The sequence below is a fragment of the Thalassophryne amazonica genome, chromosome 1, assembly GCF_902500255.1.
Source record: "Thalassophryne amazonica chromosome 1, fThaAma1.1, whole genome shotgun sequence".
NCBI classification, from domain to species: domain Eukaryota; kingdom Metazoa; phylum Chordata; class Actinopteri; order Batrachoidiformes; family Batrachoididae; genus Thalassophryne; species Thalassophryne amazonica.
In genome coordinates this window covers 160698637-160713503 of record NC_047103.1, presented here as the reverse complement: position 1 = coordinate 160713503, position 14867 = coordinate 160698637, and the positions used below count along the sequence as shown (strand labels likewise).

General features: G+C 43.9%; 1 protein-coding gene across 6 annotated transcripts in view; it reads left to right on the top strand.

Annotated features, from left to right (window-relative positions):
- mcf2la (mcf.2 cell line derived transforming sequence-like a) overlaps nt 1–14867 on the top strand; it is a 109202-nt gene that overhangs the window by 27755 nt on the left and 66580 nt on the right. For all 6 annotated transcript variants that reach the window (XM_034177741.1, XM_034177756.1, XM_034177750.1 and 3 more), the window contains exon 2: nt 3121–3204. In XM_034177741.1, the coding sequence (XP_034033632.1) occupies nt 3121–3204 (84 nt within the window). The remainder of the gene's footprint in view (nt 1–3120; nt 3205–14867) is intronic.

Below are 14867 nucleotides of genomic sequence, written 5' to 3'. Positions count from 1 at the left end.
ATTGTGATTTTTATGAAATGCATATTTCTAAGCACAAATAGTAAACATGTTTCTGTATGGAAATTACTGTTTTTAAAAATAATTTAATAAATGCTTAACATTATTTTAGTTTCTTATTTTGTATCAAACCAGCGGTTACTTAGAGAGACTAAGATTGTGAGGGAGCATCAGTTTTGACATTTTGGCCATGTGGTGCGTTTCTCTGTGCATGATCCGGCACACAGGTGCCTGAGTGTTGAGAGCCCCAGTAGGTGGAAGCAGAGTAGGAGACGCCCACATTTCACCTTGCTGTGGCAGATTCTTTGAAACGTGGGAATGGACCAGTTGTCTGCCTGGGTGGTTGCCATCCAGGACCCAAGCTGGCTCTGTGGTGTCATGGATGCAGCAAACCACAGCAGCAGAGCATGCTCTGAGACCTGACTTGACTTTAACACTTATGAATCAAATGTAGAATCTGGTTGCTGCTTTTGAGGGGTGTGTGTGTGTGTGTGTGTGTGTGTGTGTGTGTGTGTGTGTGTGTGTGTGTGTGTGTGTGTGTGTGTGTGTGTGTGTGTGTGTGTGTGTGTGTGTGTGTGTGTGTGTGTGTGTGTGTGTTACCTCAGCAGGGAAGGAGTGAGTGAGGCGGAGCGCGGACAGCGAGCGTCTCACTGCTCCTCTAGATGTGAACAGTTTGTTTGGTTTGCACTTTGGTGTAATTAATGACTTTCACTGCCAGTCCCACCATGCCACTTGGAAAACCCCCTAATCACACATCCTCACACCAGACTCTGTGCCAGTCTTTGTCTGCAGGCACATGCACAGATATGAAGAAGGCATTTCTCAATTTTCATTTTCAAATATACACCAGAAAAACGTCCATGTGTCACACTTGGCTGTCACAAGAATGGGGAAGACTCGCTCTGCCTCTGTGTCAACATACAGTGCATCTGGAATGTATTCACTGCGCTTCACTTTTTTCATATTTTGTTATGTTACAGCCTTATTCCAAAATGGATTAAATATTTTTTTCCTCAAAATTCAACACACAGTACCCTATAATGACAATGTGAAAAAGTTTTTAGATTTTCGCAAATTTATTAAAAATAATGGATCATCCTTGAAATGTTTCTACAGCTTAATTGGAGTCCACCTGGAGTAAATTCAGTTGATTGGACATAGAGTGGAAAGGCACACACCTGCCTATATGGTCCCACAGTTGACAGTCCATGTCAGATCTATAGACCTTTGAAACTGGATTGTCTCAAGGCACAAATCTGGGGAAGGGTACAGAAACATTTATGCTGCTTTGAAGGTCCCAATGAGCACAGTGGCCTCCATCTTCCGTAAATGGAAGAAGTTTTTGATCCACCTAGAGCTGGACGCCCGTCTAAACTGAGCGATCAGTGAGGTGACCAAGAAGCCGATCGTCACTCTGTCAGAGCTCCAGCATTCCTCTGTGCAAAGAGCAGAACCTCCCAGAAGGACAGCCATCTCTACAGCAATTCACCAGTCAGGCCTGTATGGTAGAGTGGCCAGGTGGAAGCCACCTCTTACTAAAATTCACATGGCAGCTGGTCTGTAGCACCTGAAGGACTCTCAGACCATGAGAAACAAAACTCTTTGGTGTGAATGCCAGGTGTCATGTTTGGAGGAAACCAGGCACCATCCCTACAGTGAAGCATGGTGGTGGCAGCATCATGCTGTGGGGATGTTTTTCAGTGGCAGGAATTGGGAGTCAAAGCAGGATTGAGGAAAAGATGAATGCAGCAATGGACAGAGACATCCTGGATGACAACCTGCTCCAGAGCACTTGAGACTGTAATTGCTGCCAAAGGTGCATCAACAAAGTATTGAGGAAAGGGTGTGAATACTTATGTACATGCAATTTCTTAGTTTTTTTTTTTAAATAAATTTGTAAAAAAAAAAATAAAAATAAAAATAAAAACTTTTTCATGTTGTCATTATGGGGTTCTGTGAGTGGAATTTTGAGGAAAAAAATTAATTTACTCCATTTTGGAATAAGGCTGTAACAAAATGTGGGAAAAGTGAAATGCTGTGAATACTTTCCTGATGCACTGCATCTCAGAGGTGTAAATGTGATCACTGTAATCCATTTGGACAACAGACCAGATGAAATAAAAAAAAATGCTAATCCCTGTCAGCATTTCCATCTTGCTTTCCCCTCTCCTCCCTTTGTCTCCTTTAGATTTTCCATGTCAGTTATTATTTAATGGCTGGCATGCAATCATCAAATTCAGATACATTTGGTTTAAACATGGTCTTAACACTGTTTCTAACTAAAACAGATCTCTGAGCATACGTTTGATGCTGATCTGATCCAAGCCAGCATCACTGGATCAGATCAAACTGCATTTATGAACACTTAAGCCCCTTTCACACCGGGCTTGCATACAGCTGCGTTGTGTTGCATATAGAGTACACCGGAAATGCGCACATATTCGGTGTTTTTCCTGCATAGTGTGACACATGCATACACACACATACTCCTTTATATAATAAATATATATATATATATATATATATAGTAAATTAAAACACATACAAAAACCCTTTTTCTCTTTGTTAAAGTGATTACGGTAAAACCTGTTGCCAGGATTGTCACTTTAAAAACAGTCAACAAGAGTTCATAAAACCTAATTTATTACTTGAATCTGGAATAACAATTTTATAATGGTATCTTATCGTTGAATTTTTTTTAAATTAAATTCTGACTATTATTATTGTTGTTGTTGTCGTTATTTCATTTAAAATTATTAGTTTACCATAATTATTATTATTTATTCATCTGTTTATTTATTTATCCATCCATTTTCTATACCCGCTTACATCAATTAAGGGTCATGGGGGGCGGAGCCTATCCCAGCAGTCATAGAGCGTGAGGCGGGGTTCACCCTGGACAGGACACCAGCCTGTCACAGGGCCACATATAGACAAACACATTCACACCTGCACGCCTCACGCCTTGATCCTTGTGTTCAGTAACCTTTAAACATATGATGTGAGAACAGCTCCCCAGTGCAGACAGCCGTCATTAATGGCAAGAACCTCTGAAACAGCAAGCAGCTGTGTGTAAAGATGTCTGTACAAAATGGACATGACACTGTTCCTCTCTCTTTCCAGATGGCATTCTGCAGCGGGGGTATGGTCCTCTGTGTGCGGCAGAAATTGGCTCAGAACTTGAGAAGCAGTTTGCCATCCTGCCAGGTTGGTGTGATTTCTGTCTCTTGTTACTTTATGGGGCTCAGTCACCCACTTTACTTGTGATCTTATTTTATCTCATGCAATTGCACAAGAAGATCTTCCCATCTTTCAATTAAATGAAGCCTAAATTTGAGCACATTTTTGTCTGGAATCCCATAACTACAACTGTAAACATATATTTGCAAACTGTCTTTTGATACACGTTAAATGGACAGAACTAAGCCAGTGAAGCTCTATTGTCCTGTTGCTTAAGATTAAGTACAGTCGTGAACCCAGGTACACGGTGTCTTTATTCTGCATCATTCCTATACTGAGATTATGGATTCAATTACATTTAGAAAGTGCATTTTTGTAGGAAACAATGTCATAGCCACCAGTCGATGGTCATCACAGCCATGACTGCACTGGCATTTGTGTTTTGTGTAACGTAACGTCTGATCCTTAAATTCATTTTTGGTTGGCATAAATTATTAAAACCTTTCTTGAGTTAAATGCCTACAACAGCAATGATGTGATCCAAAAGATATTCAAATAATATGATGGAGAACAAATGAGGAAAAATGCACCAAGGGTCATATGAGTTCTGCTGAGTCGGTGTTGGTTTCACCGCTCACAGGTCCACCGACATGGGACGTGCAAAGTTCCATACATACAAATACACTTGTATAGAAATGAATTCAAAGCACCATGCACAAAAGTACACATAGACAAAAGTACACACACACAGGCACGCCCACACAGTTCTTTGTTGGTTTACCATGAAGCTGCTGCTCAGTGACAGGATGTGAATAATTCATCATGATCTGCTTTGCAACTTGACCTACCTGCAAAAAAGAAGGTTAACTGTGTGTGTGTGTGTGTGTGTGTGTGTGTGTGTGTGTGTGTGTGTGTGTGTGTGTGTGTGTGTGTGTGTGTGTGTGTGTGTGTGTGTGTGTGTGTGTGTGTGTGTGTGTATATATATACACTCAACAAAAATATAAATGCAACACTTTTGGTTTTGCTCCCATTTTGTATGAGATGAACTCAAAGATCTAAAACTTTTTCCACATACACAATATCACCATTTCCCTCAAATATTGTTCATAAACCAGTCTAAATCTGTGATAGTGAGCACTTCTCCTTTGCTGAGATAATCCATCCCACTTCACAGGTGTGCCATATCAAGATGCTGATTAGACACCATGATTAGTGCACAGGTGTGCCTTAGACTGCCCACAATAAAAGGCCACTCTGAAAGGTGCAGTTTTATCACACAGCACAATGCCACAGATGTCACAAGATTTGAGGGAGCGTGCAATTGGCATGCTGACAGCAGGAATGTCAACCAGAGCTGTTGCTCGTGTATTGAATGTTCATTTCTCTACCATAAGCTGTCTCCAAAGGCGTTTCAGAGAATTTGGCAGTACATCCAACCAGCCTCACAACTGCAGACCACGTGTAACCACACCAGCCCAGGACCTCCACATCCAGCATTTTCACCTCCAAGATCGTCTGAGCCCAGCCACTCAGACAGCTGCTGAAACAATCGGTTTGCATAACCAAAGAATTTCTGCACAAACTGTCAGAAACCGTCTCAGGGAAGCTCATCTGCATGCTCGTCGTCCTCATCGGGGTCTCGACCTGACTCCAGTTCGTCGTCGTAACCGACTTGAGTGGGCAAATGCTCACATTCGCTGGCGTTTGGCACGTTGGAGAGGTGTTCTCTTCACAGATGAATCTCGGTTCACACTGTCCAGGGCAGATGGCAGACAGCGTGTGTGGCATTGTGTGGGTGAGCGGTTTTCTGATGTCAGTGTTGTGGATCGAGTGGCCCATGGTGGCGGTGGGGTTATGGTATGGGCAGGCATCTCTTATGGACGAAGAACACAGGTGCATTTTATTGAAGGCATTTTGAATGCACAGAGATACCGTGACGAGATCCTGAGGCCCATTGTTGTGCCATACATCCAAGAACATCACCTCATGTTGCAGCAGGATAATGTACGGCCCCATGTTGCAAGGATCTGTACACAATTCTTGGAAGCTGAAAATGTCCCAGTTCTTGCATGGCCGGCATACTCACCGGACATGTCACCCATTGAGCATGTTTGGGATTCTCTGGACTGGCGTATACGACAGCCTGTACCAGTTCCTGCTAATATCCAGCAACTTCGCACAGCCATTGAAGAGGAGTGGACCAACATTCCACAGGCCACACTTGACAACCTGATCAACTCTATGCGAAGGAGATGTGTTGCACTGCATGAGGCAAATGGTGGTCACACCAGATACTGACTGGTATCCCCCCCAATAAAACAAAACTGCACCTTTCAGAGTGACCTTTTATTGTGGGCAGTCTAAGGCACACCTGTGCACTAATCATGGTGTCTAATCAGCATCTTGGTATGGCACGCCTGTGAGGTGGGATGGATTATCTCAGCAAAGGAGAAGTGCTCACTATCACAGATTTAGACTGGTTTGTGAACAATATTTGAGGGAAATGGTGATATTGTGTATGTGGAAAAAGTTTTAGATCTTTGAGTTCATCTCATACAAAATGGGAGCAAAACCAAAAGTGTTGCGTTTATATTTTTGTTGAGTGTGTGTGTGTATATGTATATATATATATATATATATATATATATATATATATATATATATATATACGAGGTCTGTGATGAAAAAAGCGGTCCTTTTTATTTTTTTCAAAAAATAAATGGATTTGATTCATATGTTTTTACGTCAGACATACTTGAACCCTCGTGCGCATGCGTGAGTTTTTTCACGCGTGTCGGTGACGTCATTCGCCTGTGGGCAGGCCTTGAGTGAGGAGTACTCCACCCCGCCCGTCGGAATCTCTTTGTCTGAATAGCTGCTGCGGACGGTGCTCGTTGCTTTATCAACAGTTTTTCTGGACCTGTGAGGGATATCCGAGTGGACACTATTGGAGAAATTAAGCTGGTTTTCGGTGAAAAGTTTAACGGCTGATGAGAGATTATGGGGTGTTTCTGTCGCTGTAAGGACTTCCCACGGAGCGGGACGTCGCGCAGCGTTTCCAGGCACCGTCGTCGGCCTGTTTCAATCTGAAAACGTTCTAATGTAAGGCTTAATTCACCCAGGACGTCGTGAGAGAACAGAGAAGATTCAGAAGAGGCCGGCATGAGGACTTTATGCGGACATTCCACTGTTTAAGGACATTTTGTAATGAAAGACGTGCGCGCAAATTCGCCGAGTCGTTTCCGTGACGACTCGGCAAATCTGTGTGCGCCGCGACAGGAAAAACACCTCCGTGTTGAAAACCATTTGTAAAATTCAGGCGGCTTTTGATGGCTTTCAACAAGTGAGTAACTGAGAAATTGTTTAACAGCTTGGGCATGTTCCAACTTGCCCGTTAAGGTTTCCAACTGAGGTGTTTTTCCTGTCGCGACCCCCCGCGGTCGGGTCCGGCCCGACATGCGACTCTGCCCGCACGTTCTTTCATTACAAAATGTCCGTTAACAATGGAATGTCCGAATAAACTCCTCATGCCGACTTCTTCTGCAAGTTCTCTGTTCTCTGACGACTTCCTGGGTCAACAGAGCCTGAAATGTGGAAGTTTTCAACTTGAAACGGCGAGACGCTGCCGCCTCGAAGTGCAGATCGCCGTCAGGCGCCGCGGGCTGTCCTTAAAGCGACACTACCAGACCAAAATCTCTCATCAGCCGTTAAAATTTTTACCGAAAACCAGCTGAATTTATCGAATGGTGTCCACTCAGTTGTGCCTTACAGTTTTGAAAAAATTTTGATCAAACAAAGCAGCAGTCTCTGAGCCATTCATAAACAATGAAAAAACGACGAGAGGGTGGGCGACTCCTCACTCAAAGACTGCACACAGGCGAATGACGTAACCGACAGGCGTGAAAAAACTCTCGCATGCCCACGAGGGTTCAAGCACGTCTGATGTAATCACACGTGATTCAAATCCATATGGTTTTTGAAAAAAATAATAAGGTCCATTACTTTTATCACAGACCTCGTATATATATACACACACACTGAGTTTCCCGAGTACGCCAATCCGGATCCAAAATTCAGTGGAGTCTTCCATGCCCTAATATCTGTCTGTTGAATTCTTTTATTTCTCAGTTTTTTGTAATTGTTGAGTCTGTGTGCCGAATAAATTCATTCATTCATTCTATCTGTGGTGCAAATTTGGTGAGAATCTTTGAAGTACTTTTGAAGTAATTGTTCAAATCCTATACAAAGTGAAATCTTGTTCCAGAATCCTTCAAAGCCTATATAAAGTCAGTCTTGATCCTGATCCCCAATCTATATCACATCCAAAATTTATTGGAGTCTTCCATGGCCTAATATGTATCTGTGGTGCAAATTTGGTGAGAATCCATGAAGTAGATTTGACGTAATCCTTCAAATCCTATTTAAGGCTGACTGTGTGTGTGTGTGTGTGTGTGTGTGTGTGTGTGTGTTCACGCACGTGCGCTTACAACTTAAGGGCCCCAAAGGTGTCCCCCATTGGTTCCCCCAGTCATCATACCAAGTTTGGTGTTGATATATATATCAACACCAAACTTGGTGTTGTGTCAGTATCTGCTCGTGTACTGAAATCAATACTGAAAGTTATCGGTTTAGCTTTTATCTGTAACTTCCGCTGAATTTTTTAGGGGTTTATCGGTTTAGCTTTAAAAAAGATAACTTTTCAGTTAGTGGATTTATTCTTATCGAAGCTAACTTTTTGGTTAGCTCTCTGTGTGTGTGTGTGTGTGTGTGTGTGTGTGTGTGTGTGTGTGTGTGTGTGTGTGTGTGTGTGTGTGTGTGTGTGTGTGTGTGTGTGTGTGTATATATATATATATGTATATATATGTATATGTATATATATACTCAACAAAAATATAAATGCAACACTTTTGGTTTTGCTCCCATTTTGTATGAGATGAACTCAAAGATCTAAAACTTTTTCCACATAAACAATATCACCATTTCCCTCAAATATTGTTCACAAACCAGTTGAAATCTGTGATAGTGAGCATTTCTCCTTTGCTGAGATAATCCATCCCACCTCACAGGTGTGCCATATCAAGATGCTGATTAGACACCATGATTAGTGCACAGGTGTGCCTTAGACTGTCCACAATAAAAGGCCACTCTGAAAAGTGCAGTTTTGTTTTATTGGGGGGGATACCAGTCAGTATCTGGTGTGACCACCATTTGCCTCATACAGTGCAACACATCTCCTTCGCATAGAGTTGATCAGGTTGTCAATTGTGGCCTGTGGAATGTTGGTCCACTCTTCTTCAATGGCTGTGCGAAGTTGCTGGATATTGGCAGGAACTGGTACACGCTGTCGTATACGCCGGTCCAGAGCATCCCAAACTTGCTCAATGGATGACATGTCCGGTGAGTATACCGGCCATGCAAGAACTGGGACATTTTCAGCTTCCAAGAATTGTGTACAGATCCTTGCAACATGGGGCCGTGCATTATCCTGCTGCAACATGAGGTGATGTTCTTGGATGTATGGCACAACAATGGGCCTCAGGATCTCGTCACGGTATCTCTGTGCATTCAAAATGCCATCAATAAAATGCACCTGTGTTCTTCGTCCATAACAGACGCCTGCCCATACCATAACCCCACCGCCACCATGGGCCACTCGATCCACTCGATCCACAACATTGACATCAGAAAACTGCTCACCCACACGACGCCACACACGCTATCTGCCATCTGCCCTGGACAGTGTGAACCGGGATTCATCCGTGAAGAGAACACCTCTCCAATGTGCCAAACGCCAGCGAATGTGAGCATTTGCCACACTCAAGTCGGTTACGACGACGAACTGGAGTCAGGTCGAGACCTTGATGAGGACGACGAGCATGCAGATGAGCTTCCCTGAGACGGTTTCTGACAGTTTGTGCAGAAATTCTTTGGTTATGCAAACCGATTGTTTCAGCAGCTGTCCGAGTGGCTGGCGTCAGATGATCTTGGAGGTGAACATGCTGGATGTGGAGGTCCTGGGCTGGTGTGGTTACACGTGGTCTGCGGTTGTGAGGCTGGTTGGATGTACTGCCAAATTCTCTGAAACGCCTTTGGAGACGGCTTATGGTAGAGAAATGAACATTCAATACACGAGCAACAGCTCTGGTTGACATTCCTGCTGTCAGCATGCCAATTGCACGCTCCCTCAAATCTTGCGACATCTGTGGCATTGTGCTGTGTGATAAAACTGCACCTTTCAGAGTGGCCTTTTATTGTGGGCAGTCTAAGGCACACCTGTGCACTAATCATGGTGTCTAATCAGCATCTTGATATGGCACACCTGTGAGGTGGGATGGATTATCTCAGCAAAGGAGAAGTGCTCACTATCACAGATTTAGACTGGTTTGTGAACAATATTTGAGGGAAATGGTGATATTGTGTATGTGGAAAAAGTTTTAGATCTTTGAGTTCATCTCATACAAAATGGGAGCAAAACCAAAAGTGTTGCGTTTATATTTTTGTTGAGTATATATATGTATATGTATATGTAGATTACCGAACTGGCCAGCAACCCCGCCCATGAACTCCTCATTGTTGCGGACAGCCAGCTGCAGGTGACAGGAAATGATACGAGTCTTCCCACTGTTCCGAACAGCGCCGCCGGCCAGCTCCAGGACTCCAGTGGCCACACACTTGAGCACAGCTGCCAGGTAAACGGGCTCCCCAGCAGACGGTGGATGACTGGAAACTGCAATCCAGCATGGGAGGAGCAAGTCTTCACCTTGGCTCTGGCCTTACCGCCTGTTTTGCCTCTTCTGCTCATGATTTAGTTCTAATCCTTCGCTGTCAAAGCACAGAGGAAAAAAAAAAGAGGAGAAGAGAGATGACTGACATGAGTTTTCTGTTGACATGAGCCCCACTTTACTCTCTATTCACAGTCTTATAGGGAGAAAGGATCAGCAGTTACGATAAACCTCACTTCACAAATCAAATCTACGTATCTGAATTGACCAAAGCACAAGTTTTCACGTCTTAAATGTAAATAACAGTGGAGAAATCAGTACAGAGGATCGACAGTGATTTCAAGAGCAGAGCATGCATTTTCCACTGGCAGCTGCAGCACTTCAACCTTCCAAGATGAGCAGCTCAGCGCTCCTGGTCACATGACCAAATTACGTGTCTATTATGGGATGTTTCTGGTTTTGCCACCTACAAAAAATGGAGAGGTCTGTAATTTTTATTGTAGGTACAATTCAACTGTGAGAGACAGAATCTAAAAAAAACAAAAAAAATCAGAAAAACACATTGTATGATTTTTAAATATTTAATTTGCATTTGATTGCATGAAATAATTATTTTATCACCTACCAACCAGCAAGAATTCTGTCTCTCACAGACCTGTTAGTTTTTTCCTTAAGAAGCACTCCTATTCTGTATTAATTGCACCTGTTTGAAGTCGTTACCTGGATAAAAGACACCTGTGTAGACAATCAATCACACGCCATCCTATCCACCATGGCAAAGACCAAAGATCTGAAGAATAACTGTAGACCTGCACAAGGCTGGGATGGACTACAGGACAACAGGCAAACAGCTTGGTGAGAAGGCAACAACTGTTGCTGTAATTATTAGAAAATGGAAGAAACACAAGATGACAGTCAGTCTTCCTCGGTCTGGGGCTCCATGAAAGATCTCCCCTTGTGGGGTAAGGGTGATTCTGAGAAAGCCCAGAACTACATGTGAGGACCTGGTCAATGACCCGAAGAGAGCTGGGATCACAATCACAAAGATTACATGAGTAACACACTACACCATCATGGTTTAAAATCCTGCAGGGCACGAAGGGTCCCCCTGCTCACACCAGCACATGTCCAGACCCATTTGAAGTTCACCAGTGACCATATGGATGATCCAGAGGAGGCATCGGAGAAGGTCATGTGGTCAGATGAGACCAAAATAGAGCTTTTTGGTATCAACTCCATTCACTGTGTTTGGAGGGTGAGAACAACCCCAAGAACACCTTCCCAACCGTGAAGCATGGGGGTGGAAACACATTTTTGGGGTGCTCTTCTGCAAAGGGGATAGGACGACTGCGTCGTATTGAAAGGAGGATGGATGGGGTCATGTATTGTGAGATTTTGGCAAACAACCTTCTCTTAGTAAGAGCATTGAAGATGGGTCGTAGCTGGGTCTTCCAGCATGACAATGTGTATATATACGAATACGTATGAGGTATGTGTATATGTATAATATACCTCATACCACCCTCCGCTCTGGTATGTGTGTTCCTCAAGCTCGGGTTTTCTACCAGAGGCCTGGGAGTTTGAAGGTTTGTCGCAGTGTCTTAGCTGTTCCTAGTACTGCAGTCTTCTTGACAGAGACTTCTGACGTTGTGCCTGCTGGAGGCACTCTTCCAATTTGGGGGTTACAGCTCCTAGTGCTCCCACTACCACTGGGACCACTTTGGGCTTTACCCTTCCACATGTGCTCCAGTTGCTCCTTCGATTTTCTCGTGCTCCTTCTTTCCGTTGTTGCTGTCAGCTGGGATTGCCACATCGATCACAACTGCAGTTTTCTTTCCCTTGTCAGCCACCACTATATCTGCTTGGTTGGCCAGAAGCTCGTCTGTCTGGAATTTGAAGTCCCAGACAGACAAGCTAAGTCCCTTAGCCCTGTAATTCTCAACCACTTTTGGTGTCTCCCATTGGGACTTGGGGACTTCTAATCCGTATGTGGCGCAGATGTTCATGTACACGATTCTCGACTCTTGGTTGTGCCTCTCAGTGTACGCTGTCCTACTTTGCATCTTGCATCCTGCTACTATGTGCTGGACTGTCTCTGGGGCACATTTGCACAGCCTGCAACTTGGGTCCTAACGGCTGTGGTAGATTCCTGCCTCTATGGATCTGGTGCTTAGGGATATATATATATATATATATATATATATATATATATATATATATATTTTTTTTTTTTTTTCTTTTTTTCGTTTTTTTAAGGTCTGCTATAAATCCAGCCATAATTTGATTTGAATTTCAAATCCTGTCTATGGCTGATGCTGAGACCCTGATCCATGCATTTATCTCTTCTATATTGGACTGCTGCAATGTTCTATTTTCTGGTTTACCGCAGTCTAGCATTAGGGGTCTCCAATTGGTTCACAATGCTGCAGCCAGACTTTTGACATGAAGCAGAAAGTTCGACCACATTACACCTATTTTGGCATCCCTTCACTGGCTTCCTGTCCCAGTGAGATCAGATTTTAAGGTTCTGCTACTAACCTATAAAATTATTCATGGACTGGCACCTCCCTACCTAGCTGACCTAATTAAACCTTAGGTACCGGCCCGGGCTTTACGTTCTCAGGGTGCAGGACTACTTTGTGTCCCTAAGGTGAATAAGAAGTCTGCGGGTCACAGAGCTTTCTCTTAACGTGCCCCTGTTCTGTGGAATGATCTCCCTGCATAAATAAAACAATCAGATTCTGTGGAGATTTTCAAGTCCAGACTTAAGACGCACTTATTTTCCCTTTCATATGGCTAGCATACTGGTACACTTTTGTTTTATGCTTTTTACTCTTTTAATTCATTTATTAGTAATCGGAGCGGGCTGCGGCCTCAACTTTACGTAAATTCTGGGTCTTTTAGTGAAGTTTAGGGCTAGTGGCCGGCGATCACCTTAGTATTTCTCTGTTTTTCTTGTTGTTTAATGCTGGCAAATTATACAGTTTTTTGTTGTTGTTTTTTTTTTTGTCTTTCTGCTGCCTGATTCTGTTTTTTTTTCTCTGTTTAAGGTGCAGCTCCATCCAGAGATGGGAGTTGTATTCGTGTTGGCAATCCTCCTGTCCTGTGCGCCAATAGCATTTCTTGTGTATTCGTCCGTGAATCGTTCTGTAATTTATGTTTGTAGCATGGCCCAAGCAGAGGGTCACCCTTTTGAGTCTGGTCTGCTTGAGGTTCCTCAGAGGGAGTTTTTCCTTACCACTGTTGCTCTGGGGGTTGGTAAGGTTAGACCTTACCTGTGTGAAGCACTTTGAGGCAACTCTGTTGTGATTTGGCACTATATGAATGAAAATAAATTGAAATTGAAATTAATATGAGAGTTACAAAAATATTGTTAAATCTGTGGATGAGGTTATACTATCTCATTGTGCTTTAAAGACTATTTTATTTTAAAAAAACAGATTTGGATAGTTTGAAAAGTCTCTCTGTGATGGGGGGTGTGTTGATGAACATAAAATATGATGCGACACTGCTCAGTTGCACTTTGTCCAAGTACAAATTTGGATTAGGAAAAGCTACAAAACCTTTGCTTCTTGTTGAACTTTTACCACCTGCTGCAGCTTCTGTTGCACACAAGAGGTTCTATTTTGTGATTTGTTTGTCTGGTTGAAATTTTATTTAAAACTAGCTGAGTTATCCGTTCTCCGCACGGGTAATAGAGAAGAATTTTAGCCATGTCATTGTATATTTCATGTCACTTTAGTTAAAGTGTAGTAAGTTGCATTGCATTGTGTGTATGTTGTCATCATTAATTCTCATAGAACAATTTGTGACATTCATGAGATTGATGAAACGTGACATTTTACTTGAAAATAAAACAAACAAACAAACAAAACGCACGCCTTAACTCACACATGAGCCAGCACCAGTCTCATCCAATGGAAAAGTAACGGTCTTCTACGACAAAGATCCCAGCAGGAAGACATACCAAAGGAGGTGCAATCAAACCTGATATTGTCATCTGGAACAAGCAAGAGAAAACAGCCAAAATCATTGATGTGACAGTCCCCAATGACTATGGCCTGAGTGGAGCGGAAAGGGGAAAGATCACGAAATACCAAGACCTGAAAAATGACCTACGAACAACATGGTCATTGAAAGACATTGATATCATCCCCCTCCTGTGGGTTCACCACCTGCAGAGGGGGCCATGGGGGTCGGGTGCAGAGAGGATCGGGTGGTGTTCGAGGGTGGGCGGCCCGGTGGCCCGGTCCGCGCTCACAGCCCCTGGCTGTTGGGATGTGAAATGTCACCTCGCTGGGGGGGAAGGAGCCTGAGCTTGTGCAGGAGGTTGAGAGATACCGACTAGAGATAGTCGGGCTCACCTCCACGCACAGCTTGGGCTCTGGTACCCAACTCCGGGAAAGGGGCTGGACGCTCCACTTTTCTGGCGTTGCCCACGGGAAGAGGCGGAGAGCTGGTGTCGCATTGCTTATTGCTCCCCAGCTCAGTCGCCATGTGTTGGAGTTCACTCCAGTGAATGAGAGGGTTGCGTCCCTACGCCTTCGGGTCGGGGATAGGTCTCTCACTGTTGTCTCGGCCTACGGGCCGAGCGGCAGTGCAGAGTACCCGACCTTCTTGGAGTCCCTGGGAGGGGTACTAGATAGCGCTCCGACTGAGGACTCCATTGTTCTCCTGGGGGATTTCAATGCCCACGTTGGGCGGCGACAGTGAGACCTGGAGGGGGGTGATTGGGAAGCACGGCCTCCCCGATCTGAACCCGAGTGGTGTTCAGTTGTTGAACTTCTGTGCTAGTCACAGTTTGTCCATCACAAACACCATGTTCGAGCACAAGGGTGTCCATAAGTGCACGTCGCACCAGGACACCCTGAGCCGGAGGTTGATGATCGACTTTGTAGTCGTATCATCTGACCTTCGGCTACGTCTCGGACACTCGAGTGAAGAGAGGGGCTGAGCTGTCGACCGATC